The 12096-nt window shown below is 50.8% G+C and overlaps 1 protein-coding gene across 1 annotated transcript in view; it reads right to left on the bottom strand.

Moving 5' to 3' along the window:
• LOC131481630 (transforming acidic coiled-coil-containing protein 2-like) overlaps positions 1-12096 on the bottom strand; it is a 55649-nt gene continuing 43553 nt past the window's right edge. Inside the window, exons 4-5 of the mRNA XM_058671096.1 lie at positions 1008-2054; positions 1-67 (exon numbers count right to left, since the gene is read on the bottom strand). Of these exons, the coding sequence (XP_058527079.1) occupies positions 1-67; positions 1008-2054 (1114 nt within the window). The remainder of the gene's footprint in view (positions 68-1007; positions 2055-12096) is intronic.

Here is a 12096-nt window from a genome sequence, read left to right as displayed (position 1 = left end):
TTACAGCGGGCTGCAGTCCATCAGCATGAACTTCCGGTCCAGCTGCATCATGCCGTGGCCCACATGGCTGGCCCAGGGATGTCAGAGGCAGGCCCTCCGCACCCCAGCTGCTCAGCTTCTGCTGGGGTGGCCCACCACCACTGCTGCTGCCTGTGACGTTGATTTCTGATGCATTCTGTACTTCTTGGGCTTCGGGTCTGGATGGGCCATCTGGCTTCTCAGACTGTAAGGCAGACCCCGAGCCTCCCTGGGCCTGGAGGGTATCAGGAGAGTTGTTCTGCAGCACCACCCCCTGCCAGCTGGCTCCACCTGGAACTGAGCGCTCCTCGGCTGCATCCAGGGCAGGGGGCAGGACAGGGTCTTTCTCACGGAGTCCACACAGGGAGTTGGCAGCACCGGCCACAGGAGATTCAGCCATCACCTGCCTCCCTGCCTCTGCTGGTGGACAGCCAGGCCCATCTACCCTTGTGGGTGGTGGGACCCCATGGGAACCAGGAAGAACAATGCTGTCTGTACCGTCTGTTGGGTTGGAGGCTTCAGCTGTGCCTGCCTCAGGGCTGGGCTTGCCGGTGAAGACCTGGGACTCCTCTCCTGCCGGCTGTCTGCGATCTGCCCCACCAGGTGCCTCTGGGGTTCCTTCCTGTCCACTTGAGTCGTCTTCAGGAGACCTGCCTCCTTCTGCAGCCACCACCTGGCCTTCAGCATCTTCAAGGGCTTTGACTCTACCTCTGGGCCCCAGTGGCCTCCTGGTGCTGGGAGAATGTGGGGGAGTGGGAAGGCACAGCCCCTCTGGCAGGGCTGTGTGCCTCTGCTCCCTGTGGGAGTGCTCTCCCCTCCCCTGGAGGGCTTGGGCAGGGATGTCCCCACTGCTCCCTCCTGGCTGCCCTTGCTCATTTCCAAGGTCGTATGCTGGATTCTCTGGTCCTGCCAGCCCTGCATCCACTATCTCTGGGGCAAAAGCTGCAGACACTAGCATATCTGTCCCAGAAACTGGCTTGCCAACCAACCTGCCAGATCCTCCCGTAGCCGCAGAGAGCTGAGCAGCTGGCTGGGAAGCAAGGCCTGAGGCACCACATGCTTCCTCCGTTGGGGAGCCCTCGGTGCTCCCAGGCACAGCTCCTTCGGGTTGGCTGCCTGATGCCACGGGGACAACTTGCTCCGGCTCAGGTCTTGGCATCCCTGTTTGCCAGTGACCTTGAGCCATACCCATGTCCAGAGTCTCCAAACCAGAGCCACAGGCCCCTGCTGCTGGGGAAGGGCTTGGCACATCCCAGGGCAGTTCCGTGCATGGCAGGTATTCCCCGAGCTGTTGCTGCTGGCAGCCTTCCTGGGGCACAGCCCTTGAATTGCTCTGTAAGGGATGGTAAGTTCCAAGTAACTCTGTACTCTCAGCTGAACATGGAGGCATCTCCTGCACCTGGCGATTGTATAAATCTGAGGGGGCCTCTTGTGGGACTGGGGCCTCTGTTTGGAGTGGGGGAGATTCCTCCTGGCCAGCTGAGCTCTCTTTGCCTGCCACGCCCTGCCTGATCTCTGCATCCCCTTGCCCTGGGGATGCTAAGCCTCCTGCCTGGTCACTCTCTCCACCCAGCTGTTCCTCAACCAGCTCTCCGGGAGGTACTGATGGGTTTCCAGGTAACTGCTCTGCATGGCTGCAGTGAGAGGTCTTGAGTCCCTCTGCCTCCAAATCTGGATCTTTTTTCTCTGCCTCAGGGACTGTGGCAGCCACATGGGGCTGGGCGGGGACATCGCCCTCAGAGGCCAGCATTGTCACGGCATCCGTTGGGGCTTTTGGAGAAGGTCCCCTCCTGGGCAGCTGAGCGAGGGACCCATCTTCAAGTGCCACTGCTGGCCTTGCTGAGCAGTCTTCCGGGGGGCACTCAACAAAGGGCATGGGGACCAAGGGCCACTTCCGCTCTTGGGGCAGTGAGGAAACTTCTGGTTCTTTCGCTTGCTGTGAACGCTGCCTTGGCTCAGCTGCCTCTGGGGAGGTGACGCAGGGATCCGAGCTGGCAGTGTCCTCAGCAGTGCAGGGGAGGCCTCCAGGCCCAAGGCTGCCAAAAATGAAAACACACAATGTTTCATTGGCTCTCAGGACGCCAAGGACACAGCCACGCTGTGGGCAGAGAACACTGCTGACCCTCCCTCCACTGTTGGCCTCTGGGTGCCTCAACCCCAACCCAGGGCCCTGCGCAACTCCCCTACTCTCCAGGAAGAGCCTCACCTGCGGCCTCTGCCTCCATAGCCACCCTGCCCCAGCCACGACACATGCCCTCAGTTTCTTGGAAAAATCAATGCAGGAGTCACGCCAGTGTGGAGCCAGCCACATCAGCAAGTAAGTAGCAGGTACTGAAACAAATCATAGTAGGCTAAATGCAAGGAGCCCAGAACGTTTTTAACAATAGAAAATCAAAATAGGGGTTTTGTTTTTTTATCTTTTCTTTTTCTTCAAGATTAATGAATTTATTTGAAAGAGTTACAGAGAGATTGAGAAATTGAGAGAGAGAAAGAGAGAGAATCTTCTACCTGCTGATTTACCCCTAATGTGGCTGCAACAGCCAGAGCCGGGTCAAGAACCAAGAACTTTTTCTAGGTCTCCCACATGAGTGGCAGGGATCCACGGACTAGGTCATCTTCTACTGCTTTTCCCAGGCATTAGCAGGGGGCTGGGTCGGAAGTGGAGCAGCTAGGACATGAATCAGCATCCATGTGGGATGCTGGTGTTGTTACTCCATAGCGCCAGCCCCATAACAGGGCCTTTGAGCTAGTCACGGGTGCATTACAGGCGGGACTTGTTCACTTGGAGGCGGCCTTAGGCACTCAGGGAAGCTGACAGTACCGTGGCTTGAAAGAAGAGCCATTTCTGAAGACAGCTCATGGGCATCCTCATGTTTAATATGAGGGCATAATGCACAAATCACTTCTCTCTAGCCACAGAATTTTTTTAAATTTATTTTTATTGGAAAGGCAGTTTTACAGAAAGGAGAGATAGAAAAAGATCTCCTGTCTGCTGGTTCACCCCCCTAGTGGTCACACTGACTGGAGCTGAGCTGATTCTGCAACCACAGAATTTCTGCATGTGACTAACTCACGAAGTTTATTCAAGGGGTTAGCACTGTGGCATAGGGTGTTGGGCCTCCATTTGCAACACCAGCATCCCATATGAGTACTGGTTTGAATCCCACCTGCTCCACTTTCAATCCAGCTCCTTGCTAATGTGCCTGGAAAATTAACAAAAGATTGCCCAAATGTTTGGGCACCTGCATCCTTGTGGGAGACCTGGAGGAAACTCATCATTCTTGGCTTTGAACTGGCCTTTGCAGTCATTTAGGCAGTGAACATACAGATGCAAGATTCTCTCTCTCTCTCTGTGTTTGCCTTTCAAATAAATAAATCTTTTTTTAAGGTATTCAGCATATTCAAGGGGAATACACATCTTTCGATTGCATTTTCTCATGAAGTTTTTGAAGGCCCTGATAAAACTTCTGGGAGCTGACTCGTCTCTTCTCTGCACTGACCATGACGTGGTCATGCTTGGTTGGGCAATGTGTGAAAAAGAAATATGAAACACACAGGACACTTGGCTCCAGAACGCGGACTTGCTATAGAGCGCCAGTTACACTGCTAGTGTTAAACAGATGCTACATGCTGTATTTGAAATGGACTGCACACTTCGAATTTTATTTTTTAACAATAATACTATATGGCCAAAACAAAATTTGGAAGATACAGGAAAGAATGCCCTGCACCACTTTCCACTTTGGTGCTCTAACAGAGTCTTCCCCCTTCCTCTATCGTTTTTCAGGGGTATAAATTTCTCCTAATTTTGCATAGATGTGATTGTGCGTACTGTTCCAAGCATGTTTTGTTGTACCAAGAGAAATTATCAAGGTAAAGTTATCAGAAGTAAATTTTTGAGCCTTTTACTATTTTCTCTTTGTTTTTTAAAAATACTTATTTTGCATAGTTAAAAGGCAGAGTTACAAATAGAGAGACATTTTCTAACCACTGGGTCACTCCTGTAATGGTCACAACAGCCATGGTTGGGCCAGCCGAATCCAGGGATTTCCACATGGGTGCAGGGGACCCAAGCACTTTGGCCATCTTTCACTGCTTTCTCAGGCACATTAGCAGGGAGCTGGATCTGAAGTGGAGCAGGTGGGACTCAAACCAGCACTCAGAGAGACTTCGGGCACAACACCAGCCTCTATTTTCCTTGAAGTTATTTTGGGGGAAGAAAACAGCAAAGAAAAAAAGTATGGACTCCCTTTGGAACTGCCTGCTACACACTGTCTTCAGATGCAGACACTGTTGTGGATGTGGCCAGAGGAAACGGTCTCCATGTTCACTCCCAGCTGAGCCTGGTGCAACGGCTCAGTGGCTAAATCCACACCAGCAAGCTGCCAGTTCCTATCCCGGCTGCTCTACTCCCCATCCAGCTCCTCACTTGTGGCCTGTGAAAGCAGTAGAGGACAGCGCAAAGCCCTGGCTCTCGCACTTATATAGGAGACCTGGAAAAAGTTCCTGGCTCCTGGCTTCTGATTGGTTCAGCTCCAGCGGTTGCAGCCATTTGGGGAGTGAACCAGTGGATAGAAGATCTTTCTCTCTGTCTCTCCTTCTCTCCATAAATCTGAGCTGCCTTTCCAATAAAAATAAATAAATTTAAAAGCAAATGCTAGAGATTGCATTGAGTCCTCTTAGATCCATGCGTTAAATCCAATATACTAAATAATCCCCACAATGATCTTTAGAGATAGGATCCTGACAGAAATCATCAAGGTGAAATGATGTCACAGAGGTGAGGCCCTGACAAGAACACTACGCAGGCATGTGGCACAGCAGTTAAGTCACCACTTGGTATGCCAGCATCCCATACTGGAGTGCTGGGTTAAACCTCAGTTCTTTCATTTCCAATGCAGCTCTGTGATAACAAGTACCTGAGGAGTTAGTGCTTGAATGCTAAGATGTGACCTGCTACCTCTCTGAGACTGTCACATGTACTGAATGAGAGAGAGAGAAAGAATGTGGCTAAACTAAAATCCCAGTTACCAGCCCATTGCACTGAGATTCATCTCACAACCCCACTGTCCTTAACAGGGGATAGGGACGTGGGGTGGAGGGGAACAGGGAACTGGTGCAGGAAAACTGAGTCGGCGCGATTGAGAAGCAGCATGGTTCTTCAATGTCAAAGACAATAGGATCACACCAGCCTCTTTCCTGGCACAAGGGCAGTTCCAGGGATAATCTGGGGAAGATTGCCTGCTGTCAGAGTTGCTCTGTGAGGCCACAGGAGACCACAGAATGCCACAGAAGGCCACAGGAGACCACAGAAGGCCACAGGAGACCACAGAATGCTACAGGAGACCACAGAATGCCACAGGAGACCACAGAATTCCACAGAAGGCCACAGGAGACCACAGAAAGCTACAGAAGGCCACAGGAGACCAGAGAAGGCCACAGAATGTCAAAGAAGGCCACAGGAGGCCACAAAAGGCCACAAGTCTCTGAGAGACGAGAACAGAAATTGGCTTCCACCCATGGCATCCTCTCTCTGGCCCTTTCCCTAGAAGGGCCTCCCCACTGCTCCTAAATGAAATGGTAGGTGTTTCACTGCATTTCCATTTAAAGACCAAAGGAAGGACCCAGCACGGTAGCCTAGTGGTCAAGTCCTCACCTTGAAAGCACTGGATCCCATATGGATGCCGGCTTGTATTCTGGCTGCTCCACTTGCCATCTAGCTCCCTGCTTGTGGACAGGGATAACAGTAGAGCATGGCCCAAGGTCTTGGGACCCTGCACCCACATGGGAGACCCAGAAGAATCTCCTGGCTTCTGGCTTTGGATAGGCTCAGTTTCAGCCATTACAGCCATTTGAGGAGTAAATCAGCAGATAGATCTTCCTCTCTGTCTCTCCTGCTCTCTGTAAATCTGCCTTTCCAATTAAAATAAATAACTGTTAAAAAAATAAAATAAAGACCAAAGGAAAAAACATAATAAGGTGGCTTTTTAAGGTTTCCAGAGAGCCTGGGTTGGACAATGTCAGATACAGAGTGATTCACTCCAAGGCAGGCTGGCCACTGAAGGAGACGTAGGAAAGGCAGGGTTGTAATCCCTGGGGACGGAAAGCAGCAAGGGCAGCCGGGTCACTGCTCCAGCGTGAGGACCGGATAAAGTGGCCCGGAGAGCGAGAGCCCCATGGTCTTCCTGAGTCAGGAATACAGAGGTGGGCACAACAGCAGGTGTCTAGAAAACCAAGGCAGCCACAGTCACCAGGGCACAGAACCGGGAGGAGGAGGCTGACAGAGGGAACATTCCAGGGGAAGGCAGGGTAGTGGGCATCATGCCCCTGAGCCCAGGTCAGACCACCTGCACAGCTTAGTGGGAGCTGTTCTCACACTGAGCTGGGAGCAGTTCCTGGTGGCTGCCGCCAGGGTGACAAACCTCACAGCTCAGGGGACTTATGCTGGACTATTAAGAAGGGTTGTTAATATCGCATATGTTTCATTTGATTTGAAAGGCAGAGAGACAGAGAAGCCATCTGCCACCTCCTGGAGTATGATTAGCAGGAAGTTGAATTCAGAGGTGGAGGCAGGACTCAAACCCAGATATTCCAAGGACAGATGCAGGCATCCCATACCACATCTTAATTGCTGTGCCAAGCACCCACCCCTACAACAGGTCATGCTTCAGGAGCAGGAAAAACCAGCCCTTGCCCAAACCCTGCTCTGTGCTCCATGTCACAGAGCAAAATCCAGACGAATCAAGCTGTTCCAAGCAACTGTGCTCCAAAGCAAAGTTAAGAATGCTGGGGGCCAGTGCTGTGGCATAGTGGGTGAAGCTTCTGCCTGAGGCAGCACATGGCAGTTCTACCTTCAGCTGCTCACTTCAAATTCAGCTCTCCTGATGTGCCTCGCAGAGCAACAGAAAAGGCCCAAGCACTTGGATTCCTGCACACATGTGGGAGATCTGGATGTAGCTCCTGGCACAAAGCTTAATATTAAATCCAAAATGTAGTAGCTATTTATCAAAGCAAAACGTGTGATAGAACAAGATTTAAGAAAATTGTAGGCCATTGCTTCTCAGTCTTTTGGCTAAGAGCAAGTATAGAGAACTGGAGACCAGCATAGTGGATTAAGCTGCCACCTGCAACGCCAGTATTGGCACCAGTCTGCATGCCAGTTCCTCTGCTTCTTATCCAGTTCCCTGCTAATGTACCTGGGAAAGCAGCAAAAAAATGGCCTAAATCCTTGGGTTCCTACACCCATGTTGGAGACGCCGATGAAGCTCCTGGCTTCTGGCTCCGGCCTGGGCCATTGCAGCCATTCGGGGAGTGAACCCATGGATGGATGGTCACTCTCTGTATCTTCCTCTCTGAATCTCAAATAAACAAACAAATCTTTAAAAATTTTTTTATAGCAACATGGAAATATTCAGATCCCAAACACTCCAATTCCACCGCATCTGGACCTAGACAGAGGCAGGAATGTGTAATCAGAAAAGGAAAAAAAAATCTGATTGTCACGATCAACCTAGAAATCACACACAGATGATGGAGTTAGTAAACTGGGCGTCGAGACTGTGTTCTGCAGGTTCCGGAGGGTGCAAGAATGGGCAAGGCTCTCCCAGACACAGAAGATACGGAAGGACACATCTCAAAGGCCTGAAAGGCTTACTGGGCGAGAACAACAACAGATGAGCCCATGAAGAGGACACCGGCAGTGAACTTGAAGGCGCAGCCACAGAAACGCCCCAAAACAGAGTGCAGGGAGAGATGGGGGAAGAGGGGACCGCTCGACACCGCATTGGGGGTCGGGCTCTGATAGCCACACCCCGGGGTCATCAGAGTCCCCCAGACCAGGGGAGGAATCAAAAAACCAAAAAATCCAAAGAAATAATGGCTAAAAGATTTCCAACTACCATTTGAACTGGAGATCCACACGCCCAGGGATCCCGACCAACCGTAAGTACAAGGAACAGAGACATCTGCACTGCAGTATATTACAAATTGCTTAAAACCGAGTGAAACCACGGGAATCATGAGAGGTCATTCATCTTTGGTTAGAAATAATGCAGACTGGAGTTTATAGTCTTTAAAGTACTGGAAGAAAAGAGCTGAGCCCAGAACTACTACCCAGAGAAAATACATCTCTAAATCATAGTTGAAATAAAAACCTTTCAAGCCTACAAAACGGAGAGGATTAACTGCCAACAGACCTACACTACAAGAAACGCACGTCCTTTAAGCAAAAGAATGCCAAATATTAAAGAATCTTGATAGAATAAAAACATGTGAAATAAAATTAACCAGTCACGGATAGCCACTTTTCCTTATTATTTACATCTCTTTTAAAGGATTAAAACAGTGGTGGCCATTGCTGCGGCAGCCCCTGTAACACTGCCATCCCACACGGGTGTTGGTTTGAGTCCTGGCTCCACCATTTCTGATCCAGTTTCCTGCAAATTTGTCTGGGAAAGCAGAGAGAATGGCCCAAGTGCGTGGGTCCCTGCCATCCACAGGCAGACCCAGAAGAAGCTCCTGACCACTAGATTCAGAGGAGCCCAGCCAGGTCACTGTGGCCTTTTGGGGAACAAATCAGTGGATGAAAGAGATATCCATCCCTAACTCTGCCTTTCTTTAAAACAAAGCTAGAAGGCTGCAGGGGCTGGCATTCTGGTATCTCAGGAAAAGCTATCCTGTATGGGTGCTGGTTCCTTCCCAGCTGCTCCACTTCCCATCCAGCTTCCTGCTAATATACTTGGAAAGCAGAAGATAGTCAAGTGCTTGGGCCCCTGTAGCCACATGGGAGACACTGATGAGGCTCCTGGCTCCTGGCCTCATCCTGGGATCACAGTCACTTGGGAGAGTGAACCAAAAGAAGACAGACTGTCTTTCCCTCTCTGTTATTCTGTCTTAAAAAAAAAAAACAGTAAACTAATCTTTTTAAAAAGAAGGTTATCATGTTTAGATTATATCAAATGTGGTAGCTTTAGAAGCAAAGGATATAAGCAAACAAAAAGATCATTATAATGATCAAGGAAATCTATGTATCTGATAACAGAGCCTCAAAATACAAAAATACAAAACGTAATAGAACTGTAAGAAGAAACAGACAAGTACACAATTTCAGTCTGCTATTCCCATTTTCTTCTCGGTTGAATCTGTGGATGCAAAGTATGAATACAGAAGAATCTAACAGTACTGTGAACCAACCTGACTTAACACTCAGTCACTGTCCGGCAGCTGGGAAGAGGGGTGGGGTCGGTGCCGGTCAGGGCGTTTGGGGGATGCGGGAGGATGAGCAGGTGGAGCACAGAGTACGCTGAAGGCAGAGAAATCTCCTGGATGCAGTGCAGGTGGAGCCCCAGCCCTGTCCATTTGTGCAACACACACAATGCACAACACAGCAAAGCCTCGCGTCAGCGTAGCCTTTCCCCCTTGGCTCATTCACTGCAATAAATGCGTCGTACTAATGCAAGGTGTCAGCAGTCAGAAACCCTGCAGGAAGCAGGAAAGCGTATGCCAGAATTTTCCACAAGGCTTAATCTTTCTAAAAGCCTCACACTGCTTGAAAGCCGTTCGTTATTTTAAGATTGATTTATTCCTTAGAAAGGCATAGCTACAGAGGAGGGAGATGAGAGAGAGAGAGAGAGATCTACCACCCACTAGCTCACTCCTCATAAGACCATCAACAATCCAGGACAGGGTCAGGATAGAACCATGGGCTTTATGCACGTAGCCCACGTAGGTGCAGGTGTGTAAGCACTTAGGCCATCTGCTGCTGCTTGTCCAAGTACATTTGCAGGGAGCTGGATTGGAAGTGGAGCAGCCAGAACTCGAACCAGTACTTATATGGATGCCAGCATCGCAGGTGGCAGCTTAACCCACTACAGCACCATACTGGCCAGATCCTATTGAAGTGTACATTCTACACATAAAGCATGTGTGTAGATGTGTGCGCGCATGCGTGCGTATATAGGCACACACACTTGGCCCTCTGAATTCCTAGGTTCCATATTTGTGGATTCAACCAACTGCAGACAATATTAAAGAAAACCTGTGCCTAGACTAACGATGCAACTTTCCTGTCATTGTTCCCCAAACAATGCGGCCTCTGAACTGTAGTCTAAGCCCTTACATTGCATTAGGTATTATCAACAGTGTGGAGGTGATTTCAAGCACAAGAGAAGGCTATGTAGATAATATGTAAAGATGACACTATTTTACATACATGAGTTGAGTCTGTGAATTTTGCAACTGCCAGGGTCCTGGAAGTAATCCCTAAGGGACACTGAAGGACACATGCATGCGCGAACACTTCACGTGTGCTTTGCCACCTGGAAAAGTACAACCATTGCACTAGCAGGAGAGGCCTGGAGGGCCCGTCCTGTGACACAGCATGTCCAGCACGGCTTCTGGTGCTGGCACCGCTCAGAGGAGACCTGACCCGAGTCCTGGAGGCTTCCCTGCTGCCTGCGCTTCCTGCTGGTGCACTTGGGAAAGCAGCAGATGGTGAGCCAAAGTAGCTGGGCTCTGCCACCCATGTGGGGGACCAGACCCCCAGCATGAACCTGGCTTAGCCATTTGGGGGAAGGAATCATGAGCCAGCAAACAGAAGAAATCTGCCTGTCTCCCTCCCACCATCCCTCATTCTGCCTTTTAAATAAATACATTTTAAAGAAGAGGACTAGAGGGCCAGGCACTACGGGAGCTAAAGCTGCCGCCTGCGATGCTGGTACCCCACATGGCACTGGTTTGTATTAGGATGCTGCATTTTATTTTATTTCAACATAGAGATTTGCTTATTTAAAATTCAGAGTTACAGAGAAAGAGATGACCCACCCACGGGTTCACTCCACAGATGATGCAGTGACCAGGACTCGGCCAGGCTGAAGCCAGGACCCTCTTCGAGTCTCCCACGCGGATGCAGAGGCCCAAGCACTTGGGCCATTAGTAGGGAGCTGGTTCCGAACAGGAGCAGCTAGAGTGCACACGGGAGGCGTGTCGCAGGCAACCCTGTTTTGACTTCTGATACAGCTTCCTGCTAATGGCCTGGGCAAAGCAGTAAAGAAAGTGTCTGGGGCCCTGCTGCCAGTGTGAGAGACCCAGGTGAAGCTCCTGGCTTCAGCCTGGCTCAGCCCTGGCTATGGGAGCCACTTGGGGGGTGAACCAGAGGGTGAAAGCTTTCTCTCTCTCTCTCTCTCTCTGGAATTCTGCCTTTCAAATAAATAAACAAAATTTTTAAAGTAAAGAACTAGAGAAAACTCCAGACGGCTGTGAGGCCAAGACGATGGTGCTTTGCTTCTTGTCCCAACAACTGGTCCTTCCCCGCCACAGAAACGTGCTTCTGTTTCCCTGTTAAGCATTCTGCCAAAGCAACATGCTTTGATTTGTCCTGGCCGAGTCAGGAGGCCCATGCGCCCTCCTGCCGGTGTGTGCTTCAGGCCAGAGAAAAGCCCGGAGTGCCAGCAGATGGAAGGCAGCCCGGCTCAGCACACGCAGGGGCAGGAGCAGGGCCCCGTAGATGAGAAGGAGCGGAGTGCTGACCCACCTGGGCTCCTGCAACCACAAATGCAGCGTCTTCTCTGCTTGCATACCTCCTGCCCACACCCAGTCAATCACCGTGTTCTCCCGGAGACTGTCCGCTGGCCACCACCCTTCCAACTGCAAGGGCAGTCCTGTTCCATCGCGTCAATCAGTCCCTAACTTCTCCTCCTCACATGCATAAGTCCGTGTTCAAAGACAAACAAGCAGGCAGCCACAAAGCACCTGCCTGGTTCCTAGTACTTCTGGGATAAGTGCTCAGCCCTTCACCTCACCACAGCTTCTCCATCCAGCCTCAGTCCTCCAACTTGCTTCTCAGCCCACGCCCACCCTTGGTTTACTTCCTGCTCAGCTCCAGGGAGCTCTGATTTGGGAACCGCCTCCCACTTGCAACAATGTGGCCTTACAGCCCCTCTCCCTGCCAGGGGATCCCCCTTGTCCACTGCAGCCCCAGAAGGCTTCCTCTTTTGTACTCAGCAGGTTGGAAGCTGCCAGGTTCCCACGCTGTGGGGTGGGGCTGGCTGCACCCAGGCAGGGGTCCCTGGGGACTGCATC

Source organism: Ochotona princeps, chromosome 13, assembly GCF_030435755.1.
Source record: "Ochotona princeps isolate mOchPri1 chromosome 13, mOchPri1.hap1, whole genome shotgun sequence".
Lineage (NCBI taxonomy): Eukaryota > Metazoa > Chordata > Mammalia > Lagomorpha > Ochotonidae > Ochotona > Ochotona princeps.
Note: the sequence above shows the minus strand (reverse complement) of the source record. Positions and strands in the feature narration are given on the sequence as shown.